Source organism: Sus scrofa, chromosome 5 (assembly GCF_054392235.1).
Source record: "Sus scrofa isolate SSC_HxYL_T2T_F1_AM1 chromosome 5, Sscrofa_HxYL_maternal_Yorkshire_Landrace_v2.0, whole genome shotgun sequence".
Taxonomy (NCBI): Eukaryota; Metazoa; Chordata; class Mammalia; order Artiodactyla; family Suidae; genus Sus; species Sus scrofa.
The window spans coordinates 40,080,223-40,107,229 of NC_139387.1; the positions used below are offsets into that span (position 1 = coordinate 40,080,223).

The following is a 27,007-nucleotide window of genomic DNA, read 5'->3' on the forward strand; positions in this document are numbered from 1 at the left end:
GTCCATGTATAACCATTATATATAGAATAGTTTTCAGCCTGAGCAGGGGATTTAATTTTCATGAAGAAGGAGCCTTAGGAATTTCATGGCTGCTGTGAGGCTGAACAGGAAAACGTAATTCTCTGTTCCTTGTGCCAAGTAGGCTGCCATTGAGATCAACAGCACTATGCTTTCCAAAGCTCTGCTGGATCAAGTCCTTATTGGAGATCAAATTAGGCTATTATGAGAAATAGTCTCATTTAATGAAAATATAATTATTTTTATTGTGACTAGTAGCAAGTGAAATACGAGTGACAGAGTATGCGAAGGAGCTGGCTGACTGGGTAATCATCCTGGGAGTTCTTTGCTGCCCATTCCCCACAAGCCTTGATTTTCTTGGCTACACTCTAGGACAGTCATTTCAGTGGATATGGAGTGATGGCAGAAATAGTCAGCAAACATGGTGCAGAATATAAAGTGTTTTTAAACTTAAATTGGGAAGAGGATGAGGAAGGAAAAATTAACTCTCGATGTAAGGGGCTAAGCTTAAATGGATTAGAACACTCCTATGATGTTATAGTATGCTTTTTCAAGTTTTTTTTTTTTTTTTAACCGAATGAACATGTAGGATGCCTACAAGTGTGCATTTCAGATAAACAACAATTTTTAAAAGTGTAAGTATAGCCTATGTAATAATTGAGATATACTCGCATATTTATATATCTGGGGCATACTTACACTTAAATATGGGACATTGGTATTGTATCTGGTGACACTGAATAGTGGTCACTAATGAAGTGAGACTTGAGCATGGCCCTGAAGAAAGTTTCTATGTGTAAAATGTTTTCTCCTAGTTTCTGCTCTACTGTGTAAAATGCCGCTATTAAATCATTTCTATGAGTTAAGGCATAATACCCAAGATGTCTTTGTTTAAAAGCAGATGTGTCACACACTATCATATTATCTCGGTTTACGAGGGACTCATGTTGTGTGTCCCGTCTGTTCCACAGCCTCCCTCCAGTAGCTACATGGAAAATCTCTTGTGACCTGTAGGCTTAGCTTTGTCCATTTGTTAACTAGTCCTGATGAAAGCAGATAATTTATTTGAAGTCTTAGAATGACCAGCCACAGCTTCTGGAATTATTTTTGTGGTCATGGTCTTGGCTTTTGGGGTGCCTTGGCCTCTTTTCAGCAGTTTTGAGTAACAGAATCTGCACTCACCAACTCACCACACATTTGTTGAGTCCCTCTATGCCTGACACTGTGCCCAGTATTATGGGTAAGAGGACTAATGGGTAATGGTTCTAGTCTTTGGTGAGTTTCTAATCAAAAGTGTCAATAACTTTTGATAACTCTGCTATAATATAGGGGATATGCTAGAGGTTATGCTATAATATAGGGGCTATGCTACTGGATCACGTAGGAGTATGTGACATGAACCCCCAAACCAGGTTGGGAGACTTAAGGAGAAAGTGATCTTTTAATAGAGTTCAAATGATAATTAAGACTTGGCCAGGTTGGGGAACTTGGGACATGAGGGAAGGGCCTTGTAAGCAGGGACTAGCACATGCAGGAAAATAAAAAGTAGAGACTACCACTTGTTCAGAGAGTAACAAGTAGTGGCTTCTGAGATCTAGGGTGTCCATTAGGTTTGGGGTACAGGGTATTGAGAGGTAACTCTGGACTAGCCGGTGATAGTCATGAGGATGTTTTTGTGGTGCTGAGAATTCGTCACCACCATTCCCATGTTAAAGTGACTGACTGGGCTTCGTCACTTTCTCCTTTAACATTCTTGCTGTTTTCAGGGGGGCTAGAGTGCTGTCCTAAGTCGTATGGTAGGAGTTGTATCCTCCTGCTTGGTTCTTCCTAGGCCCTCCTTGGTTGTGACGGCAGTGGTCATGATGGTGTGTTTGTGTGCATGGGGAGAGGATTAGGAGTGAGCTAGGATTCTATCTTTAATTACTGGATTGTGTCTTCATGCCAACCTAGGACTGAGAAAGCCAACACTGCATCCCAAATACCTTCCAAGTGTTTTCACTGGTTTGCTGCTTCCACTTTGTCGAATCACTAGACTGAAAGGTCTTTGTTACTGCTGATGAATTTACTGAGATGTAAATTGATCACCCACTTTTGGAACTAGAGATTGGACAGATTATCACTGTTTTAAGGAACAAGCCTGTAGCCAGTTTCCTTGACTCAATTCTAAGTTTCTTATTTTCCTAGAAAATTCTTGACTTCTGACATCTTGTCATGCCCCAGAGCTCTGTCTGGAGCAGCGAGGTGAGAAACAGCAAGGAGAGCGGAGATTCCTTTCTGAAGGCCATGGCAGGACTCAATGGGATGACAGTGTTTTTTGTCAGGCTCTCTTTGATGCTCTGTCTCTTTCTCAGATCTCCCTGTTAAGGTTCTGAAGAGTCTGTCTCTATTGGTATCACATGCAGCTATTAGCTTCTATTAATTGCTAGCTGATTGCTCTATTGTTTTTGACAAGGCCCTGGGTACAACTTGCTCCATAGTCTAATCCAATTAAAGTCAGACCTTTCTGCCTAGTAGTCTTTCAGGCCTTCTCTAGCCCCAGGAGGACTCTCCTTAGCGTTTTCTCTCTCTGGTTCTTTGTTAAACTTTTAGCCAGTCTAGTGTTTTTACCTGTAGCTGTCAAGGAGCTACCAGCCTCTTAATTGCTCACCACCAAGATTTCCACTGTTTTCCATAGTGCCCCTAGGCTGGAATTCACCTCTCTGTTGCAGATAAAGCCAGTATCCTTAGAGAGAGCTACAGAGCTCTCAGTTCTAATGACCTGCCTCTCTCTGGGAAGAATGTCCCAATGGCTGCTTTGGCTGGAGCTGGGTCAGGGACAGCGGCAACTTCTCTCAGAGGGACAATCTTGATCTGGGAGTAGCAGGATGTGTGTTATGCCTGGTGTTCTCAGCTTGCCCCTCCTGGTGTGGAATGCCTCCTCTTGTGAGAGAGGCACAGTGGGGGTGGTCAGGGTCCAGGGATTTTCCACCTGCCCTGCCTGCAGTGGAGTTTCTGCCTTGCTGGTGGGTACTGGTGGAGGAAGAGAGCCTCAGACCTCCGTGGCATCTTTCTTGGAATAGTTTCTGCAGTACAGATCTGGGGGTGGGGAATGGATACGATAAGTGCTACTCCCTTTCCTGGAAGCAGGGGAAAAGGAGCCCTGTCATCTTGGCTGCATCGGCTTAGAGTAGGGCTGCCATCACACTGGGCTGTTCATAGTCAGATTTATTGGATTTTCTTGAATAAATGTTTCTGTACTTGCTATATGCCCTTAGGACAATTTCCACAGACTTAAAATTGCTGTTGTTTTTAAATACAATTTTCTCCAGTTATAGTTGTTTCTCTGGGGAGAAGGTCCGCAGAGATTCTCATACGACCATTCAGAAGTGTTTCTCTTTTATATAATTAAAAAAAATGCATGGTTTCTGTCTTGAGGAAGACCCATAATTTATTCAAGCTCTCTTTTTGTTTGGGGCATTAAAGTTAGAACATTTATAAAAATATTGTGCATGGTCATCAGTATAGCTTGATCTGCGCATAAATTTGGAATTATTTTCTTAGAATTAGTTCTTTGAAGTTTCATAGATGGTTCTAAGCTAGCACCTGGTTTGATTCTTAAGGATGATCCACAGGGCTTGACAGTAAATACCATTTTTCCTTAAATTCTCTGTTTACAACATTAGATTTATGTAACACCTGAAAGAAGACCCCTTGGCTTCTCCTGTTTCAAAGACTGTCCCTTCTGTGTGATTTATTTCATTCCTTTCCTTTATGAAAGTCTCTTTCAGTCTGTGGCTCATTTGGGTAGCAAAGGTGAATTTTGAAGTCAGTGATTTTTTTCTAGCTCTAATAACTAATTCCTTCCAGTTCTAGAATTTCTCTTTGACATATCTTTCTTTCTTTTTTTTTTTTTCAGTTGTTCCCCCAGGCAAATAGTACCCAAATATCTTACACAAAAAACTTAAAATACATGACTTCCATCAAAAGTAAGAATTATTTTTCTTCATCAAAAGTAAGAATTATTTTTCTTCATAGGTTTTGGGAGATGAAGTGGGAACTCCTGAAAGTAAACTCTTCCTACTTTAAAATTTCCTTTAGGACATTCCTGGTACTAATCAATATTTTAAAATTCTTATCTCTATAGTCAGGTATTTATCACTACTAGAGGTATACTATAATAATAAGGAAATGATTTATAGTAAGACTGTGTGCTATGTATTTAGGAGTGAGGTGTATTTGTGTCTTAGTTATATAAATGGCTAGACTAAATTAGGAAACTGTATTCCTTGTTTAAACATTCAGAAAACATAGGCATTCAGCTGCAATCTTTGTTCCTATTGCTTACTCTTGGATTATTTAATAAGCTGCATTCTTTTTTGATTTCCGAGTGATTGAGGAAATAATAATATACCAATAACCTTCACAAAGACCGTTTTGTCATGTTTGGCACCCTATTCAAAAACCTTCAGTGTCAATAGGGTGACATTACTGATTCTGTCGTGTCACACTTCAGACACTGCTCTAAGTTGATTGTTTCCAACACCCTTGTAGAAACTCTCTTCTCAAGCTTGTGGTCCATTCATCTTCCCTGAAGATGTAATGTCCAGGCTCACTTCCTGTTCCTGCTTTGCCACCTCCCCCACCTGGATTGCCTCCCTAATCTATTTCCATCTGTTATTACTAATTGTCTTTCAAGGCATAACATAATAACGTAGGGAAGTTCACCTTTCCAGATATGAATATATTTAAAATGGAGTAGGGAGTTCCTGTCCATGGTTCAGTCCCTGGCCTTGCTCAGTGGGTTAAGGATCTGGCATTGCTGTGGTATAGACTGGCAGCTACAACTTGGATTTGACTCCTAGCCTGGGAACTTCCATATGCTGCAAGCGCATCCCTAAAAAAATCACGAACAAACAAAAAAACCAAAAACAAACAAAAAACAAAACTAGACCTAAATCAGTGGTACATTGGAGTTCCCATTGTGGCTCAGTGGTTAACGAATCCAACTAGGAACCATGAGGTTGTGGGTTCGATCCCTGGCCTTGCTCAGTGGGTTAAGGATCCGGCATTGCCATGAGCTGCAGTGTAGGTTGCAGACACGGCTTGGAACCCGAGTTGCTGTGGCTCTGGCGTAGGCCGGCGGCTACAGCTCTGATTCGACCTCTAGCCTGGGAACCTCCATATGCCATGGGAGTGGCCCAAGAAATGGCAAAAAGACAAAAAACAAAACAAAACAAACAAACAAAAACAATCAGTGGTACAGAGGAGACAGGTAAGGAATAGCAGTAAATACATAGAAAGCTTGATGTCTGAAGACGTGGCTTTCAACTTAAATGGAAAATATCGGGTTATTTACATCGTTACTCTTTTGGAACAAAGGAAAGCTCTAGTTTTACTCACCCTTGTGCTAGCAAGGAACCCCTACAGGTGAGGATTCCCATTTCCATGAAATTTATTTTTACATTGTAATCCTTCTGGCCTTTTTTGGTTTGCCTCATTCACTCCTCCATGTGGAAGAAGGTGTGACGTAGCAGATTGAGGAATTTGGGCAAAGATACAAAGCAGGCTCCTTTCTTTTTGTGGAGTGTTCTGTTGTTGGGATGGCCAAGTCCTGTTCCACCTTGCTGCTGCCAAGGAGGCCTGCAGGTGTCCAAATCTGCCAGAGCTGAGTGCTCAGTGTACCTAAGGGAATGTCTGGTGGCAAGAGGCCAAAGGGCATTTTGTCATTTAATCTTAATCTGCAATAAAGCTAATTTTTAAAAAATGCTTCTCTGTGATAAATGCATGTAGTGTCTTTGAACTTGGAGTAGGAAAGGAATATGCTTATTTATCAGGTTCAAATCTCAGTATCTAAACCCCAAAAGCCATATTAAAAAAAAAAAAAAGAAGAAAAACAACAACAAAACTGTCCATCAAGGCTCGATCCTTCCCTCACTCTGGAAGATGATGGTGAAATCTTTCATTTTCCATCACCAAACTATCCACTGATAACTGTCACTTGGCATTTATCTATTGCCATGTGTTTTTATAGCTTTAGTTGTTAAGCAGTCTTCACTTAGGAAGAGAGTGTTTCTGTCATCTTTGACCATGTGAAGTGCTTCCCAAAGAGTAGGTGCTCAATGGATGTTGAATGATAGCAGTTGTGTTGAATAGCTCTTTTATGATCACTTCATGCTCTTCCTGGTACAGTGACTTCTCTTAAATAATAACGTTACTGAATTTGTTTTGTACTTTATAACTTTCAAACTGCATTTTACATGACACGGGCTTACTTTATTTAATCTTTAAAGAATCTTATGAGATTGGCGGAACAAATCCTATTTCCACTTCCTAGATATGACAGAAAGATCTCAGAGAGGTAAGTCATGTGCTCAGGATTATGGTGATTATAAATTACAAAATCCAGTAATTCTAATTCTTAGGAGAAAAGTCTTCCATCCTGCCCCAACTGTCTTTTATATGATGGTGAAAACCTCAGGTGACTTTCCAGAAATGTAAAGAATTCCACAGCATTAGAAAATATATGACACTTCCAAGGTCCCAGTTGAAATTTGATGTGAAATTCCATCTGACATGTTTGCATAGCTTTAATTATTTAATCAATTCAATGACAGAATATTTAAAGCAGCCACAAAAAAAATCACAGGGCATAGCCAATTCCATCCATAAGTCAGACATGCTGCACCTCAATTTTCACTCTTCAGTTCTGTTTTGTGAACTAATTGGCAACACTTGATGAAAATTTAAGATAGAGACAGGCGATAACAGGTGGAGCAATCACATCTTCACAAGGAGATTAATTTATACACACATACAAATACACACGCATATTCATGGGCTCTGATCCTGCCAAGAAAAGAGCCCCAGCAGTGTGGTTAGCTGCAATTATGGCTAAGTGTCATAAAACAATTTTGGCACATCATGGCGCCCTCAGGAATCACAGTATCTCTCAGTTCTTGGTCTTCCAAGCACGTTTCAATCTCATATGAATTCACCCTTGCAAGTTTTCTTTTTTTTTTTTTTCCTGTTTTGTTTGTCAGAAAAGTAATTTGACTATATCCTGCTACTCGTTCTGTGATTTGGGGATGTCGTGAAAGCAGCTATCTTGCAAGCTGGACTAGAACAAAGTGTGTCAGTATGATTTATTGGAATGGCTGTGATTCTGCTTCGATGAGCAGACAACTCCGTATATGACAGTGTATATGCACAAATGCCTTTTTACAAGAATGGTTTTGCTTGAATTTCCTGAGATTATTTTAAATGCTTCCATAATTACATGGTTATTATTGAATGTTTGAATAAAAGCAGTCTTTGATTACTTTGTGCCTTCTTTTTGGCAAATGCTGACATGAGTTTTTCTGGCTTGACAATTGCAGGAAATAAATAAGTTAAAAAAAAAAAAAACCTCTCTCTGAGTTCAGACTAGACTACAGACATGACTGAAAACAGTCCAGTGACTAAACGTAATTTTCTCTCACATGTGATTTGGAGTGTATTAGGTACACGGTATGGGGTAAGATGTGGGATGTGTACTAAGAAAGAAAACTCAAAATTGGTGATAAGTCCTCATAATCCATTCTTTCATCTGGCAAGACCGAGAGGGAAAAAAAGATGTTGCTATTATGAAATATTTTATTCAATTCTTCAGTCAGTGTAGAGGGCTCTATATATGTGCCATCCAGTAATTGTTTAATGTGGAAGCTAATATAGTTTCAAATGTAAAATGGTATCTGTTTAAGAAATCTCCACTGCTGTTTCTCTATTTCCAAAAACTAAGTGACTCAGCTTCACATTTGTATGTTGTTTTAAAGCAAGAAGATTATTATTTAATTTTATTTTTTCTTGAATTATAGTTGATTTACAATGTTGTATTAATTTCTGGTATACAGCAAAGTCATTCAGTTATACAGATATACATACTCTTTTTATATTCTTTTCCATTATGGTTTATTATAAGTTACTGAATATAGCTCTCTGTGCTCTAAGTAGGATCTTGTTGATTATTCCCTTCATGTGTAATATAAAGCAAGAAAATTAAAGTTGTGTTATATATTCATGGAGAACAACACCTGTGCTTGCCCATTTCAAAATAAAAGCTGGAGTTCCCATCAGGGCTCAGTGGTTAACAAATCCAACTAGAAACCATGAGGTTTCGGGTTTGATCCCTGGCCTCGCTCAGTGGGTTAAGGATCTGGCATTGCCATGAGCTGTGGTGTAGGTTGCAGATGCAGCTCAGATCCCATGTTGCTGTGGCTCTGGCATAGGCCTGCAGCTACAGCTCCAATTGGACCCCTAGCCTAGGAACCTCCATATGCCATGAGTACATCCCTAGATAAGACAAAAAGGCAAAAAATAAATGAATAAATAAATAAAAGCTGGTTATAGATAATACATATTCATTGTAAACACACACACAAATTCAGACTATACAAAAAATATGTATGTGCCGGAGTTCAGCTCCAGCAGCCAGGGAGTGCACGCCCAAACTCTGCCGTAAGGCTAGTTCCCTTCCTCGGCCTCCTGCATCTCCTCGGCTCCCCGCATATATGTATGAAAGGTCAATGGTATGTGACAACAATTGCTAATATTTTGGAGAATAATCTTACCAGGCATCTAACTATACAGTCACAAACACAAGCATATTAACTGAAATTAGATCAAACAAAATAATCTTTTTTCATTCATTAATATATTGTAGTTGTTATTTTGTATCAATAAATATAGATTTGTGTTATCATTACTAGTGGTTGCTAAGTGTTCCAGAGTATGGCTACTTCAAAAATACTTTAATTCTCCATTGATGGATTTTAAATTATTTTCAGCTTTATAGATAACACTGGCTCACAGACACAAACATACATATATCATTGTACAATTCATTCAATACCTTTTTATTGGGTGTTTTCTATGTATAATATATAATTCTAAGTCCTGGGATATAGTAGTGAATAAAACATTTAAGGCATCTGCTTTTATGGAACTAACATTCTCAAGAGGAGGTCCAACAAATAAGTAACCAGGTTTGTAATTACACAGTAACATGTGCTTGAAGGAAACAAAGTAGGTAGATATGGTAATACCTAAAGGAGAGAGAGGTGTATCTTTAGCTAGTGTAGTCAAGAAAGGCTTTTCTAAGGAGTGGAATTTTATTTATAAAAAAAAAAACTGAACAGAAGAAGCCAAGAAGAGAGAGTTTTCCAGGCCACTGTCCCAGTCCTAATTTGGGATGAACTTGAGTATTTGAAGAACAGAAGTATAGTAGTATAGTTAGTATGGCTCCAGTGCAGTGACCTGCAAAGAGAGTGTCAGAAGAAGAGGAAGAAAATAACAGTGGAGAAGTCCACAAAGATGGACCCATTAGGGTATCAAAGGCTACCGGCATCCTAATTTTATCCCTCACTCACCCCTTTCCCCTTTTTAACCATAAATTTGTTTTCTATGTCTGTGGGTCTATTTCTCTTTTGTAAATAAGTTCATTTGTAGCATTTTTTAGATTCCACATGTAAGTGATATCAGAGTTTGTCAGATGTATTTCACTTAGTATGATGTCTAGGTCTATCCATGTTACTGCAAATGGCAAGATTTCATTATTTTTTATGGCCTAGTAATATTATAGTGTATATTATTTTATATATGTATATACCACATTTTCTTTACACATTCATCTATGGATGGACACTTTGCTTCTGTATCTTGGCTGTTGTAAATAGTGCTGCTATGAACATTGTGGTGCATGAATCTTTTTGGATTAGAGTTTTCATCTTTCCTGGATATATGCCCAGGAGTGGAATGGTTCAATCATATGGTACCTCAATTTTTGGTTTTTTAAAGGAACCTCTATACTGCTTTCCATAGTGGCTACACTAATAACGTAGGAAAGTTCCCTTCTCTATATCTTCTCTAGAATATATTTGTAAGCTTTTTGATGATAGCCATTCTGACCAGCATGAGATGATACCTCATTATAGTTTTGACTTGCACTTTACTAATAATTAGCAATGTTGAGCTTCTTCTCATATCTGTTGGCTATCTGTATGTCTTCTTTGAAGAAATATTTGGCTTTTTTGTATATTTAAATATATATATGTTACATATATATCTCACATATATTTATACACACACAGACACAAACATGTGGCACATCAATTATGTCTCTATTAAGCTGTTGAAATAGGCCCTTGAATTTTTGTTGACATGTCATTATAGTTTGCATTGTATTATAGTTTGTGAATGTGGATCATTGATTCTAACTACGGCTCTTTGTAAATTTGGTCTTCTCACTATTCATGGGGCAGAAAAAAATAAGGCAAAATGTGGTGACTTTTCTAGGCCTATCAGAGTGATTTTGGAGTTTCTCTGATATACAGTGAAAAGAGAAACTGTAAGTGATAACGGCTAACTTAACATCCACCTTAAGTCCCTCCTAGTACGCTATGTCCCCAGATCTCCAGAAGTCAAAATTTTAGATATGATTCATGTTTTATCAGTCAGATGCTGCTTCATGAGACTTTGATTAAAAAGTTAACATAGGCCAGAGTGGTAGAGTGTGGAGGCACAAGTTGTAGGAGAGGTGACATGGTTCTGGACCAGCATATGAAACAGTGAACTTCTAACATGACAGGTAGTTTCCTGATAAACAGCTGTTTTCTTTCACAGTGTGGCAGCAATGCCCCTAGTCAGGTCAGAGTTAGTATGGCTTTGTAGTGATTACTAGTACAAAATGGATTCCTGATTTGTTACCTTCTGCAGTGGTGATGATCAATTTCTCTATCCATGGCAGAGGCAGAGTTATTCTAAGAGCTAGGATTTAGTCCTGGGAGATTAGCCTGGAAGCTGCTTCTCTAGATTTTTAAAATTTATGAAAGCACATAGTTCCCTATATAAAAACATTTCGCTTAAACAGTTCAAGTGGATTCTGTTGTGTGCAACTGAAATCTGACCCATAAAGTAATTAGTACCAGAAGTGGTTCTCACCAATAAAACATCAAAGAAATGGACTTAATTTTGTTTAAAGGCAATTGCATCCCAGAATGAGCAATTACTTAAGTTGTGGTCTCTGGTCAATGCTGTGATAGATCACTGTGGGGGACATGAGGAAGAAAAGGACTTGGGAGTGGGATGGCAGGTAAACTAAAAGAAAGAAAGGCTCGGAGTTCCTGCTAGGTATAGTGGGTTAAGGATGAGGTGTTGTCTCTGTGGCACCACGTGTTTGGAGTGAGTTAAGGATCTGGTCTTGCTGCAGCTTAGTGTAGGTCATAGCTATGGCTCAGATTCTATCCCTGGAACTTCCATATGCTATAGATGAGGAAGAAAAGAGAGAGAGACAGGTTCAATATTTTAAATTCTTAGCTCTAGAAGCCATCTGAGAATCATGGAATTTTTGTAGCTGTCCTTAAAGAATCTCTCATCTTTTGTAGCCTCAAGACTAATTTAGATGGAAATCAGATGGAAAATCTGATGCTGCAGGTTGCTGTATTATAAGGTAGGTTGAATTTACAGTTTTTCCATTTATTTTTCACAAAATTGAAAACATCGACTGAGAAAAAGACCCCCATCATTGAAATGAAGTCATTTAAGAGGACTGGGATAAATCTGTATACCATGAACCTCAAACCTCACCAAGTCTCTTTGCCAGCAGAAGCAGCTCCTCTCTTGCCTGATGACGTTGACCTTGATTTCTTTGAAGACCATATAAGCATTTTCTGAGGCAATTTCCTTTCAAAGAAATGTCAGTTCTTCTCTTGTAGCACCCTTGCTATTATTGCTTCCACATTTATAGCCAAATCAGATCTCTGCATGTCCTAGGGAACAATTGCAATGTCAAGTCTCAGAGGAAAAGGCTTACAAACAAAAGGAGTTAAATGATTTTATGCAAATACTTATAATAGCCAAAAACCGGAGAGTATGTGTGAGAAATGGATTTTGAAGATACTAGGTACTAGACCAATGCTTTGATGTGATGATTATTGATATGGATACAGTTACCAAAAATTTAGAATTGAATGTATAGTCTGATGGCTGATTGACTCTTAGACTTCATGGTGGTTTAAGCTAATAAAATCAAAACGCCAGAAATTTCTTAGTACCATAAAAAAGAAGAAATTCAAGTCTTAGGGAATTAGGCATGTTAGAACGTATTTAAAATGTATGATCAACTCAACCACCCCACGTCTCTCAAGATCGTTCAGATCATTGATAAACACACTGATGAGGGACAGCCATGGCTGTTCTCCATAAACTGAAAGTAAAGAGAGAACACGCCGCCATTCAACCAGCATTCCAGCTTTAGTGGGAATGATAGAATTTTAGGTAGCAGAGGCCATGTGTGGCAGTAATTATGCCAGAAGGCCAAGCATAGTTATCTCAGTAGACACAAGTTGTTTGACAGCAGGAATTTTTAGTGGTGACTTACCGATCTTGGGGCTCTAGGAGTGAAAGAAATAGATGGGTGAACTCACTAAAAACTCAAAGGTCTGGGAACAGAGGGCTGACCTGACACCTTATAATAATCATGCCCTACCAATTCCCAGACCTGTCAGTACATAGACACAAAGCCTTTTGAGTGAAAGGCTTCATTGTTTGCTCTCCCTGCAACTTTGGTTTCCTCCTTCTTTATTACAAGAAATTTCTGGCATCCACTTTATTCATCCCTGGCTGCCATTCAATGCAAATTTGCAGTCAACCTATGACTGATATCCTTGAAGAAAGACGACCACCAAAACATCGCAAATACAAACTGTAAATCTTCCTCTCATTGCCGATAACAAAGTAACATTTTATGTGGTAAAGAAACATACTAGACTTTTCAGTGATGATTGATATTGGTTCTGAGATAGCATGGAGTCTATGGAGACTCAGTCACTGTGATGGTTTGCTGGTCAGAATGGGGACTTATGGGTTTGAGTGATAAATGGAGTTTTGGTCAATGTTCACTGCAGAGTATTTTTGGTGGATCCATGTATATATATGGATATATAATATTTATATATACATTATTTTTCCAATTCCTAAGTATATAATTTATATAAAATAAATATATATATATAAATAAAGTATGACTCTTAGACTTAATGGTGGCTTAAGCTAATAAAATTGATACGCCATAAATTCCTCCACATCATGAAAAAGAAGAAATTCAAGTCTTAGGGAATTAGTAATGTTAGAATATATAATATATACATATATAATATATATATAACTACATGTATATTCAACATACATTCAGTGTACTCAAAAACTAGCTAAATCCACATGTGCCGCTCCCTGGCAAGTAGCTATTCTCCTTTTGAGAAACAGCTGCTCTTAGTGTGTTATTAGACTCTAGCAGAAACTGGATATGTAACTTCAGGACTCAGATATACACACAGACTGAGCTGCTTTTCATGAACTGAGTGGCATCTGATTTGCTAAGTCATAAATTAGGGTATGTCCAGCAGCACTCCGTTATCACATGGAAACAAAATATGCTATTAATCTTGTGCAGTTCTTTCTACTCCATTCTTCCCTCAACCCCAGCCCCAGAACCCCAGGGGAGGTTCCATATAACTCGAGGAAAAAAAAGCATTCAAATCCATTGATAGATGGTTCCTAATGATATGTGGCCTGATCTAGAAGTAGGCTGACTGCTGAAACATTACAGCTTTGCACAAGGGTATTATCGAAGGACAGGGGATGAAGGAAATTCCCCCAATGGGCAGACCATACAGTGGTAGATCTAGAGGTATACCTTGTCTGGGATGAGAGATGCAGACAAGGTACACCTCTAGACCATACGGTGATAGGTCTAGAGGTATACCTTGTCTGCATGTATATAAACATTTTGGTTCATGGGCAACAGCTAATGGGTTGGGAAATACAGTATATAGAGGATTTTTGACAAGGAAGTTTGAAGAAGAGGTAAGTAGATTGACCCAGAGACTGAGTCATGTGTTCTTTATGACTGCTTTTCTAAAGGTCCTACTTTGGAGATGAAGTTCTCAACATTAAGTGGATGTGATGGTCACTCAGTAGATGAGAAAGACATTTAAAAATTTTTTTTATGAAGTATAGTTGATATACAATGTTGTGTTAATGTCTGCTGTAGAGGAAAGTAATTGTTCTACATATCTACATCCTCTTTAATATTCTTTTCTGTTATGGTTTGTCACAGGATATTGAGTATAGTTCCTTGAGCTAATACAGCACAGCCTTATTTTTATCCATTCTATTTGTAATGGTTTGCATCTGCTAACCCCAGCTCCCCATTCTTCTTTCCCCTATGCTCCACCCCCTCGGCAACCCCAAGTCTGTTATCTATGTCTGTGAGTATGTTTCATAGATAAGTTCATTTATGCCGTGTTTTAGATTACATGTATAAGTGATATAACATGGTATTTGGAGAAAGACAGTCTTTCTCCAGCCACTCCAGTGTTGCTTACTAGGTTAAAGAAGAAAGTGGTTTTGATGGCCATAGGTGGAGGTTCTATATCAGCTCAATAACATGAGTTTTCTTCCACTACAGCTGATATGGCTACATATCCACGAAGTGTCCACACTACCAGACACAGAGTAATGTCCAGGTAATAGATTATATTAATTTACTTCCATCATGGAGAGATCAGTGATTTTTCCTCATGAAAATGGATTATTCAATATGGGTTTGAATTTGCTTTCTCTGCTTACTATGTTTCTGCCAGCAAACGTCTGAGGACTTACCAAGTAGCTTATTGTATATGGATGCTAAGTATATAGAAAGTAGCTTTATTAAAAAATTACACTGATTAAATAACTAATTTTATAGCAAAATAAGTCATTGGGTTCATACTTAGAAGATAAACTGGGAATATCCATTTAGAAGCAGTTACCTTTATGAAATGGTGGCATGGACCACTGAAGACTGAGTTATGGCATCTAAGAAATAACACCTTGGGGGAATGGAATGCTGCATTACAGATGCAGTATTTACTCTGAACCACTGACCAACATATTTCTGCAATAGCTGGAAGATGTAGGGTCTGAAAACAAAGTAAGAGACAAGGAAATTATATCTCTTACCTACTATTACACCAGTGTAGTACCAAATGACCTACTTAGGAAATTTTGCTTCTTGTCAAAATTTGGGGCTATGCTTAAGTCAGAGCTTTTAGTCTCTGAGAGGCTTGCATTTCTAGCAGATCCAGTAACGTAATTGGAAGATGAGATTATTAACCTGACATTTAGGGAAAGGAGGTCAATCTTGGGTTAGCTGCCATAACTGATCCTAATTATCAAGGAGTAAATAGATTAATATGCTTGGAACACTAGTAATCCTCTTGAATGCCTCCCATGACTATTCATCTATAGCTAGATAATTATGCCTGACAGCTATGTTGTGGAGGTTGTTTAGTTGTTTTGAAATACAAGTATGGAAAGTAGGTTTTATATGGATGCTAAGTATATAGAAAGCAGCTTTATTTAAAAAATTACCATTTTCTTATAATCAAAGGCTGAAAAACTTGAAAACCACATTTTTCTAGCCTCCCTTGTAGGTAGGGTTCTAGACATGATTTAGATTACATTAATCAGAAGCATTTTTTATGATCTATTGATTAGTAATTGAGTCATATGAGTAGAGAGGCAAGATATAGGGTGTCCATTTTGCTTATGTGGATGGAGAATGACAGAGGTTGCATGGCTGTGGGGGCATCTGTTAAAGCTTCCTAATTCGGAATGTGGCTCCATGATTCAGCAGATTCTTGCAGAAGCAGCTTTCCTGATTCATAGCAGAAGTTGTATGGCTTTGGGAGCTGTTCAGATTCAACCCCATTTCTCCTGATCTTCCAATTTTGTAAGCACTTAATTTCCTTCATCAAATCCTGTTCTGCTTCAAGTGACTAGAGTGGATTTTATTTTCTGCAGTTGAACCCTGTAGAATATAATTCTTTCCAGTTTGGAGATACTAGTAGATTTTTTTTTTTTTTCAGAAAAATTTCCCCTTACCTGCAACCATGCTGTACTATACTCTTGAGAAGGGGAGTTATGTAGATTACTGGTGACTTCTTCTAATTTAGTACAAATTCAGATAATGTTTCTGAAATGTTGGGCTCTCAGGTTAGGACCTGGTCTTGTTTACAGGCTCGTTAAAGTTTATTGATTTTGTTTCTTTCTTTGAAAGTTATTTCCAAAAGAAAAATAAGAAATATTTAATAATTTATTATATTACAAATCTTGGACTGATTTATTCTAAAGTTATTTTAATGTCAAGCTCAGTTTACATTCGGTTGTTCAGGCTGGCAAACCCATCTTCCTTATCTGTTTGGGGATTCCTTGAATAGGAGGACAGATATGTCTAAATCTAAAGGCATCATCTCAAATTATGGCAATGGGCAGACTTAAAAAAAAAGACTACAGGTTCAGTTTTACAAATCAGGGACAGTCTCAGTTTTTCTCAGCCTTCGGCTGCACACAGAATAATCTGGGATGATTCTAAAAAGTGTTAATGTAAGGACCATACCTCAGACAAACTAAATCATTCTTTTAGGGATATGTATTTTTTAACCACTCCCTGTCCCAGGTGATTGTATTAGTTTGCTCAGGATACCATAACAAAATACCACATACCAGCTGGCTTATACAACAGGAATTTATTTTCTCATAATTCTGGAGGCTGGAAGTCCAAGATCAAGGTGCCATCAGGGTTGGTTTCCAGGGAGGCCTCCCTCTCCTGGCTTGTTGATGGCCATCTTCTCACTATATATATCTTCCCTCAATCTTCTTCTGTGCACCTAAGGAGAAAAAGAATCTCTGGTATGTCTTCCTCTTATAATCAGTCCAGTCAGCTTAGGGTCCCACCCTTATGACCTCCCTTAACCTTAACTACTTCTTTAAAAGCCTGTCTCCAGATATAACCACATTGGGGATTAGAGTTAAAATAGCATATATATTTTGAGGGGACACACTGCCATCTATAACAGTGATGACTGACAACCACTGGTTTAGTGGGATCATTTGGTCATGGGGGATGGATCTTAGGACATAAGAAAAAGAAGTCTCTGCAGCAATCCTGCAACTTCTGTTGGGTAAATGGACAGAAATTGCACTAAATAGGGAAAGGTATTGGATGGGGGCAGAAGCTAGCCAATCAAAACATTTAGTCTGAGTAGGATGATAGGCTCAACTCCAGTGCAAACTGGCTTAAGGTGTTTAAAGCTTTATATCCCAGAGTGGGTTATAATACTGAACCTTGTCTAAGCGCTGGAGTTCTTAAAACCATGAATCCTGAACTAAATAACAAGAATTTGAGAATCAGGGTCCAACTTCAGTGACAGGAGCAGTAGGAAATGGATGTGTGGTCCTGTGAACTGGCTTTCAGGACAAACTTCTTAACCTTGAGTGAAAATCGTAAAGTAAGTCCTCAAGAGCCAGCCAGGGCTCACATCGGGAGGTTCAAGAGAGCTTGAAGAGGAAATCACTCCCCATGGACAACTGATGCAGGCACAGCTGACTATTGTTAGATCTCATTTATTGGTGGAGTGAAGAATTCTTTTTAATCTTTGGTATGGCTTTCAATGGTCTGCTGTCTAGAGCAGTGGTTCTCAAACTTGAGCAGACATCAGGATCACTTGATGTTGTTGTTCAAGTGGATTACTTGGCCTCACTCCCAGTTTCTGATGCAATAGTTCTGGAGTAGAACCCAAGAATTGCACTTTTAGCATGTTTCCAGGTGATACGGGTGCTACTCTTTTGGAGACCACATTGAGAATCACTGATCTTATTTGCATGGAGTAGATATTTTATTTATTTTATTTTATTTTTTTGTCTTTTTGCCATTTCTTGGGCCGCTCCCACAGCACATGGAGGTTTCCAGGCTAGGGGTCGAATCGGAGCTGTAGCTGCCAGCCTATGCCAGAGCCACAGCAACGCAGGATCCAAGCTGCGTCTGTGACCTACACCACAGCTCGTGGCAACGCTGGATCCTTAACCCACTGAGCAAGGGCAGGGATCGAACCTGCAACCTCATGGTTTCTAGTCGGATTCGTTAACCACTGCACCATGACGGGAACTGCTGGAGTAGATATTTTATATGTGAACACTCTAAAATGTAAATCTGCATCACATATGCATGCTTGTCTAATTCTTTCTCTTTCTTTGAATAAATAGCTAAATAGCAAAACTCAGAGAAGGCAGGAGAGTAACTTTTGATAATGGGAAACAGGATGCTATAGATGCTCAAGAGGCTAAATCCATCCTAAGAGCTTCTGAGTAATGGGAAAGGGTCTTCCAGATAACACTCAACTAAGAACTTATTGCTCCCTAAACCTAGGGAGGTCAGTAGAAACTCTTCCATCTCAACAGTGGCAGCACATTTTAACAGGGTTTGCAGATACTGTTCAGACTCAATATTATCAAAATTATTCTATATAAATTGTGTTTACTTTGCCCCCAGTCCCCCCTTTCACCTCTAAACCACCAAAGACAGCTTTTCTTCAAAGGGAAGGTTAGGTTAGGGATTTAAGGAAGTTGCCTTTGGTAAAAAAGGCCTTATCCAAATGTCCAAGCAGAAAAGAATGGTATTAGTTTTTTAGTCTAAGAGATTAAAGAAGAAGAGATGAGACCCAGGGCCTCTCTGCTTACAAGTGAGCTGAGCCAATCTGTTCTGCACAAATGCGGGGGCTGCTCTCCTAACATAGCTTGGGTTTAAAACATTCCTGCATAGTTTTCTGATGAGGACAGGAAAGTATCATGAGGGAAGGGGCTTTCCCCAGCTTTCATAAAGTCTCCATTTGAGCTAGAAGGTCCCCAACAGAATCTCAGGTCAGGGAAAACAGACAAAAACAGAAAAAATTAACATGTGGTATGACAGGCTAGGTGCCCAGGCCCCATCACTGGGCGTGCGCTCATCCTAGTTTTGCTGCTCAGAAGTTTCCAAGTGAACAGTCTAAGAGAAGGGCTAATGAGAGGGACATCTCTCATGCTCCAGAGCTGAGCAGGACCATAGAACCAAGACAAGTTCACTGTCTTGGGACAGTTTGCCGGAAAAGAGCATTCAGAGTGAGTAAGAGTTACATGGCTTATGTCTTCCAAGATCTCGCCTACTGATGGGCTTGAGTATGTGTCATACTATCACCTGTTCATGTCTGACAACTTATTTACCAGTTTTCTAATTGTTGAAAATGTGAGACCTCAGGCTGCCCATATTCAGAGTCATCAATGAGTGGGAAGATACCCTGTGTGAATCTTCAGTCTTCTCATAGCTACCGTTCAGCTACCCTGTGAGGATGCAACACCCATGAACATTCTTAAGCCACAAGAGGGCCCCAGCCATGTGGTAGAGTAAGGGGGTGGGAAGGACACACCGTATCTCCACCACTTGGCAGGGCCAGGGCACATCAGTCTTTTCCAAGAAAGGCACAGAGAGAGGCGGGGTTATTTCTGTTATTCACAGAGAGCCACATTGCCTGCATCTTAGCATTTCATTCATCTGTTTTTCAGTGGCAAGGAGGATAGAAATATCTGGCTCAGTTGAGGTACAGGCAATGAACTGCCACTAGAGTGATTGCAGATGTAAAAACTGATGATACGCCTTCCTGTCGTGGCTCAGCAGAAACAAATCTGACTAGGATCCTTGAGGACCCAGGTTTGATCCCTGGTCTCACTCAGTGGGTTAAAGATCTGGTGTTGCTGTGAGCTGTGATGTAGGTCACAGATGCGGCTCAGATCTGGTGTGGCTGTGGCTATGGTATAGGCCAGTGGCTACAGCTCCGATTTGACCCCTAACCTGGGAACCTCCATATGCTGCAGGTGTGGCCCTAAAAAGACAAACAAATGGAAAAAAAAAAAACTGATGATATTTTATGAGGGGGAATATTTATTGAACATATTTATTACGACAGATTCAATGCTAAGCCTTTTACAATATCATCTTCATTGAATTTTCCACCAACCTCCTAAGGTATATATTTTAATTTTCTCATCTTAAATATGGAGGAACTGAGTTTTAAGCTATGTAACCTACTTAAGATCACACAGCTGGGGACTGGTAGGGCCAGGCTTCCGGTCCGCTTCACTCCAGAGATAGCATTACAGTGACTTGGCTGCGTAGAGTTATGACATTCTTGTCTTTCAGTGGATTCAAGGGTATGACCAATGTGACACTGTTCATGAGATAGGGACACAGCAAGCGTGGGAGTAGGGTAAAGGAGGTTCTAATTCCAGAATGAAAAGGCAGAGTGACATGGAAAAGAACCGAACCTGACATCATACTGTGACTGCACACAGCTGAAGTTTTCATCACTATCCTAATAATACCAGTCCCAAAAGATGCTTCATTAGAAAAGGTTTCCATTGTCAAACACACTTACTGGATGCTGCCAAGGCTAGCTGCTTCTTAAAGAGGCACAGTGTAAATTAGCTTATTACCAGAGCCTGTTTAATGTTGATTTTTCTCAACATTTTCCAAACATATTTGGCTGCAGATCTCTTTTATGTGTAACAACAAATTCCCCAAAACAGTCTTCGTGGCCTAGTGAAATGAGTTTAGCTGTCAGCTGCAGCAACACACTCAGGTTATACCAGAGTATGAGTTTTTGTTATTGTGTTGCATTTAAAGTTCTTATTTTTAACTTTAGGCTCCTGACTAGCAAACCATAAATAGTTCCTTCTAAAAATAAGTTACTTTAGCTGCTTCTTTCTACAATACTTAAATAATATCTTCAGGTATTGAGAAAAAGAAATACATATTAAAGGATTCTGATGCCATTTGTCATCATTCTTGTGCCACAGTGTAGCAGAAGAAGGTCAAACTGAGGTGATCCAATACTTTAATGAAATTAAAATAACTTTTTGCTATAAAGTAATTGTAAATTTAAAGACTTACAAGAATAGTACAAAAATCTCTCATAAGTCCTTTATATCTGCCATGCAGATTCAACATTTGTTCACTTTTGGCAACATTTTCTTCTCTATGTTCATGCCTAGCTCTTACTTTTTCCTGAACTGCTTGTCAGTTGTAGACTTTATGTAGTATTTATCCTTAAATACTTCAGTATGTATTTTCTAAAGAACCAGGACATTCTTAGTAATAATATGATGCCTTGCAAAATGGCCAAATATTTCTCCTATACTTACATAAATGACCATTTGACTTTAATTATCCTCCCATCAAGAGGGAGAGTCTATTTTTTTCACTCCTTAAATTTGGGCTTAGTCATGTAACTTGACTTGGACACAGGATATTAAACATTAACGCCAGCAGATGCTTGAAAAGTGCTTGTGTTGTAGGGCTCGATGACTGGGCTAAGCTGTGGGAGGATGAGGGATATGCAGTTACCATCTTGGTTGATATCAAGCCACGTGACATTAATGTGAGTAAGACTATTTAGACAATGCAGATCCTTCCAGACCAACTCAAACTATAAGAATTACCGAGCTAACCCATAGGAACTTCAGAAGGAATAAATGTTTATAGTTTTAAGCCATAAAGTTTTAGGGTGATTTGTTGCACAGCAACAGAGTAAAATGATCAAAACCAGAAAATTTCAGCGCAATACAATATTAGTAACTGATCCATATTCGAATTCCTCTATTTGTCCTAAAAATGTTTTTTATGGAAAATTTTCCTTCCCCAACCCATATTCCAATCCAGGATCATGCACTGCAATTAGCTGTCATCTCTCCCTCTCTCTCATAACCTTCACAATATTTTGTTATTATTTTTTGACATGTAAAAAGTTGTACATAATTAATGTATATAATTTGATGGGTTTGGAGATAAGCATATACCTGTGAGGTCATCACCACAATCTGTATCATAAAACTGTCCATTGCCTCCAAAAGTTTCCTTCCACCTTTTCATTTACTATTATTATTATAACAACACGTAAGATCTATGCTGTTAGGACATTTTAACATATACAATACAATACTGCTAATTATAGGCACTATGTTGTAGAGTAGATCTTTAGGATTTATCTATCTTGTGTAACCAAAACTTTGTACACTCAAATACTTGCATTTTCTCCTCCCCTCAGCTCCTGGCAACTACCATTCCACTCTCCTTACATATATTTGATGATTTTAGGTTCATCATATAAATGATACCATGTAATATTTGTCCTCCTGTGTCTGGCTTATTTCACTTAGTATAATGTCCTCCAGGTTCATTCATGTTGTTGCAAATTGCAGGATTTGCTTCTTTTTCAAGGTGGATAACATTCTATTGTATGGATATGCCACATTTCCTTTAATTGGTCATCAATTGGTGGACATTTAGGTTGCTTCCCTGTCTTTGCTGTGGTAAATAAAGTTGTAGTCAACATGAGAGTACAGGTATCTCTTTGAATTCCTGATTTCAATTCTTTTGGATATATACCCAGAAGTGGGACTGGTGGATCATATGGTAGTACTATTTTTAGTTTCTTTTTTTGACATGTAAAAAGTTGACAGGTAAAAAGTTTTTTTGAGGAACATACATACTGTTTTCGATAAGAGCTATCCTAAAAAGTGTGGACTGATATCTTATTGTGGTTTTGATTTACGTTTTCCTAATCATTAGTGATGTTAAACTCCTTCTCATGTACTCGGTGACTATTTGTATGGCTTCTTTGGAGAATATACCTATTTACTTCCTTTGGCCATTTTTAAATTGGTTTTTTAAAAATATTTCCTGACCTCAAAATATATTATAAAGATATGGTAATTAAAATAGTATGGTACTGACATAAAAACAAGAATATAAACCATTGGAACAGAATATCACAGCCCCCGAATAAGCCTCTCATATAAGGTTAACTGACCTTTGACAAATGTGCCAAGAATATACCATGGGGAAAGAAGAGTCTTTTAAATAAATGACGTTAAGAAATCCGGATATCAACATACAGATAAATGGAACTGGGTCCTTATCTTACCCCATCCACAAAAATCAAATCAAAATGGATTAAATATTTAAATGTAAGACTTAAACTGTAAAACTCCTAGAAAATCTCCCGAATATTCATCTTGGCAATGATTTCTTGGCTATGGACACCAAAATCACAGGCAACAAAAGCAAATATAGACAAATGGGATTATGCAAATAAAAAAAGCTTCTGCACAGCATAGGAAATAATCAACAAAATGAAAAGGCAACATACAACATTGGAGAAAATATTTGTAAACCATATGTCTGGTTAAAAATTAATATCTAAAATGTACAAGGAACTTACACACTCAATGCCATGTCTCTTTAATTTTTTTAAATCTGGAACTCTTCCCTAGCCATATATATATATTTTTTCATGGATGACTTTTTGAAGAGTATAGAGCAAGGAGTTTCCTGATGGCCTAGTGGTTATGGATTTACCATTGTCATTGCTGTGGCATGGGTTCGATCCCTGGCCTGGGAACTTCCACATGCTGCAGGCACCCTGCCCACCCCCTCACCCCCCAAAGAATATGGAGCAGTTCTTTTAAAGAATGCCTTTCAGTATCAGTTTTGTAATATTTCTTTATAATTAAAGTTGTGCTTTCTTTTTGCAAGAATAATATATCATGGTCTTGTATCCATCTCAATGCTTCATATCAGAAGGTACAGGGTGTTATTCTGTCTCATTATTTATGTTTACTTTGATGTTTCATTAAGACGGTGTTCACTAGGTTTCTCCAATATTACCGTATTTCCCTTTGCTGGTGCTAGGCATCGCCACTTCAGGAGGGGATGGGGAGGTCCTAAAGTAGTATATGAAGGAAGAAACAGTTGGGACTAGTCCTCTCAATTCATCTGATATTACTAGTAGTGATCTAGAAACCTGGCTATGGCACACACCCTCAGTACCCTGGGCATGAGTATTTTTTTTTCTGTCAGTCAAACTATACAGGTGGCCCATCAAACTGTTGACCAGAAGGGTGCTAAAAATACCTCCCTCATTAGAGCTATGGGTGGCTATGCTCAGATGAGGAGTGGGTTCACATGGCTCCCACCAGGTTATGGACATTTGAGAACCCAGGTTCCCCTCTGTTGGGAACAAAAAAAATCAGTAGAAAAAGTTGTAACAGGAGTATGGGATGGATATCACTGGAACTCGTCATTCTGTCACATTAAAGGATAGCACCAGGTTTGGCACTGACTGATTCACCACCCAGGTATTTATTGGGTAGCCCTGAATGGGACCCTGTGGTGATGTAGCACAAATCTTCCACCTGGGTGGTTGGGCTGCTGCACCTTGGGTTTTCCTGAGCACAAGGGAGAATTGGCCTCAAAGTAATAAAATTTGCCAACCTCCCTTTTCTCAAGGCCAGACGGGCACATTCTGATTTCCACTGGTATAATCATTTGACAACTGCCTTTGTTCCCTCAATTGGCCTGGAGGACATGATAGCACACATAGAAGCCCTTCCTAAGTGCGTCTAGCAAACCTCAAATGATAGCCAGGAAAGTCTGTCTTTACTGAGCACTGAGATGTCTCTGTTGAGAAAAGCTGCCCCGTGGGATGGGAAATGGAGGGGCCGTGGATACTATTACTGCCTTGCAGGGAGGCATGCGTGCCATTATCCAAACAGAATGTTGTGTGGTCAGATCTGATGAGTCTCTTGATGTATCATCTTTGTTAAATTGCATGAGGACACAAGTGAACACCAGAAATTGTCTCACCCCCAATCTAAGGGACTTAATAAATCCATTGTTCAGATCATGGAGCTCTTGGTGGAAAAAATTATTTCTTATTGAGAATCCCTGTCTTAATCTGTGTTTTCTCTTCCATGTGTCTATATGGTTACTGTGACCTCTGCCTCCAGTGCAGCTAGAGAGCTGCCAAATGAGCCCCTTCTATGCTAGTGAACTCCCTTGCTGACTAACTGCTCAGGGCACACCGGAGGAGGGGGCTTAGAAAACTGTAAGAGGTGGTCCCAAGGGATGGAGTGTCAGGGAAGCTCATGGAGACAATGTGACTGCTGGCTGACCTATACAAACTTGACCCAGGTGCCTGGAAGCTCCTAATTCCTCCCCTGTCCTTGGAATGGATATTCTGCTCACCAGTCCCCAGTGGGAGCCATTTTCAAGGATGTAGCCTTGAGGGAGCAACATGTTGTTGAGACCATCTAGAATAGACAGTACGTGTGAATGAATCCAGTTGAGGCCTCTGTATCAACTTTTTAGATTCTGGCAGACAGTTACAGGGATCTACTCATCTTGTGGCTGCTCAAGTCTTGTATGTAAGTTCCCTTGTTGGTTACACCTGTCATCTACTTGTCTAGAGTTATCTGCCTCTTTCTTCAGTCTCTCCTTGCCCTTGGTGCACAGAGGCCAGTTTCAGATTTCACCCAGGAGGCTCCTGAGGCTGTGAACCAACAGAATATTTCCTATCAGGGTGTGGTGGGTCTGCCTCAAACGGCTGGCCCTCTATAAGCTCACCCTGTGTAGTCTAGATATGTATGACTTCAGGCTGAGTGGCTCTTTGCAGATGAGGAAGACCCTAGAGAGGCTGGTGGTTGGAGGCTGTCTGCTGACGACCCTCCCTGAACCTGGGCAGAAAGTCCTTCTGGATGATTCATCTCTGCCTCTACCACACAAGATAATCAAAAAGCAAGGGATGTGTGTTTCTCTGAGTAAACATAAGCTGTCCTCAGTTGGTTAAAACCAATTGTGTGCATTAATGTAGCGGTATATTTTTTTCCTTAAGAGCTATTATTAACTTTATGATGCGTGCATAGCCAATGTCATCTTAGAATGGAAAAAATACAGCAATTGAAATTGAGTCATTACAAAAGGAAAAGTAATCATTAGCTTGTTTGAAAATTTCCTGTCCTATTTCACTGATCTTGTAGAATATAAGAGAACTTTGAAAACTTGACTTTTGAGTTACTTCTCATTTAAAGGAAATGATAGTAGCAAAACCAAAATGGTCATTTTGATATTTTGATACCAAGGTTCTTGCAGATTTATTTAAAAGAGCAAGTTGAATAATACCTTACAGAAAGGCAGAAAGCATGCAAGAAGAACAAGATAAATAATGGAAAATAAAAACTTTTTTTTTTCCAGTGGTAAGGAAGCTTGGACAGTCTAATACATCATGGCGACAAGTGAGCGGTGATAACAATAAAAGATATTCTTGGAATGGATATTCCCACAATTCAAGTGACTGGCCTTAGTCCAGGTCTTTATTTCTAGGTCTTAAAAATGATATGTGTCTGAGCATCACCCAAGTTTTTTTTTTTATTGGAAATTGCTATAACTAAGGACAGATATGATTGGAATTTGGAAGGCAGCATTTATCATTGCTAAATTGGATTGCTTATATTTATAGTTCTTTCAAAAGTACCAAACACAGAAGGTTTCCACTTGCAACAATTCTACAATATTGTATGTTAGCTTAAAAAATATGAGATGAGGTGCTTTTGAGACTTGATTTTATAAATACGCTTTGGCAAATATACATTGTGCTTGGGAACCTGATACCAAGAAGCCTAATCAATTCAGGTCATTCAGTGGTATTTATCTAGGAGTGTATACAAAACACAGGCATTTAGAAGAGGAAATAAAATAGCTATGATAAAAATATTCCAAACCACAGTCTAAAAAAGCCATGACCAATAGGAATACAATTATGAAAGTCTATAAATATTGTCATAGGTTAAAGATACATTATAAATTCTACATGTGTGTGATAAAGACTAAATGCTAAAATGTTTTCTACAAAACTGGGTTTATAGGATGCCATGATGAGATATGGGCTTAGACAAAGAAAACTTTTTTTCTCTTTTAAACAATGAATATTTTATACTGCATAGCTTCCCTAAACTTCAGATAGTTATGGAACTCTTTCCCAAATGTGTAAAATGTTAACAATCATTAGAGTCTATATATTCGCATCAATCAGCAGTCATTACTTCTAGGCCTGTGAAAGAGAAATAAACTAATACAAGCAAATACTTAGTTAAGCAGAATGGTGCTATAAGTAGAATACTGTACTGTGTATCAGGAAATTCAAGCTTAGATATCAAATCATCAGATAATATACTGCCATCATAAATAATTATGATAACAGTGACAACAGAAGTATTGATAATATCAAGCCCC

General features: G+C 38.7%; 1 protein-coding gene across 3 annotated transcripts in view; it reads left to right on the plus strand.

Moving 5' to 3' along the window:
- Positions 1-27,007, plus strand: part of TRHDE (thyrotropin releasing hormone degrading enzyme) — a 583,967-nt gene that overhangs the window by 64,897 nt on the left and 492,063 nt on the right. For 2 of the 3 annotated variants that reach the window (XM_084956344.1, XM_084956345.1), the window contains 2 exons: positions 11,415-11,479; positions 14,498-14,555. In XM_084956344.1, the coding sequence (XP_084812470.1) occupies positions 14,503-14,555 (53 nt within the window). In that variant the 5' untranslated portion in view covers positions 11,415-11,479; positions 14,498-14,502. The remainder of the gene's footprint in view (positions 1-11,414; positions 11,480-14,497; positions 14,556-27,007) is intronic. The other variant, XM_084956347.1, reaches the window with a different exon arrangement.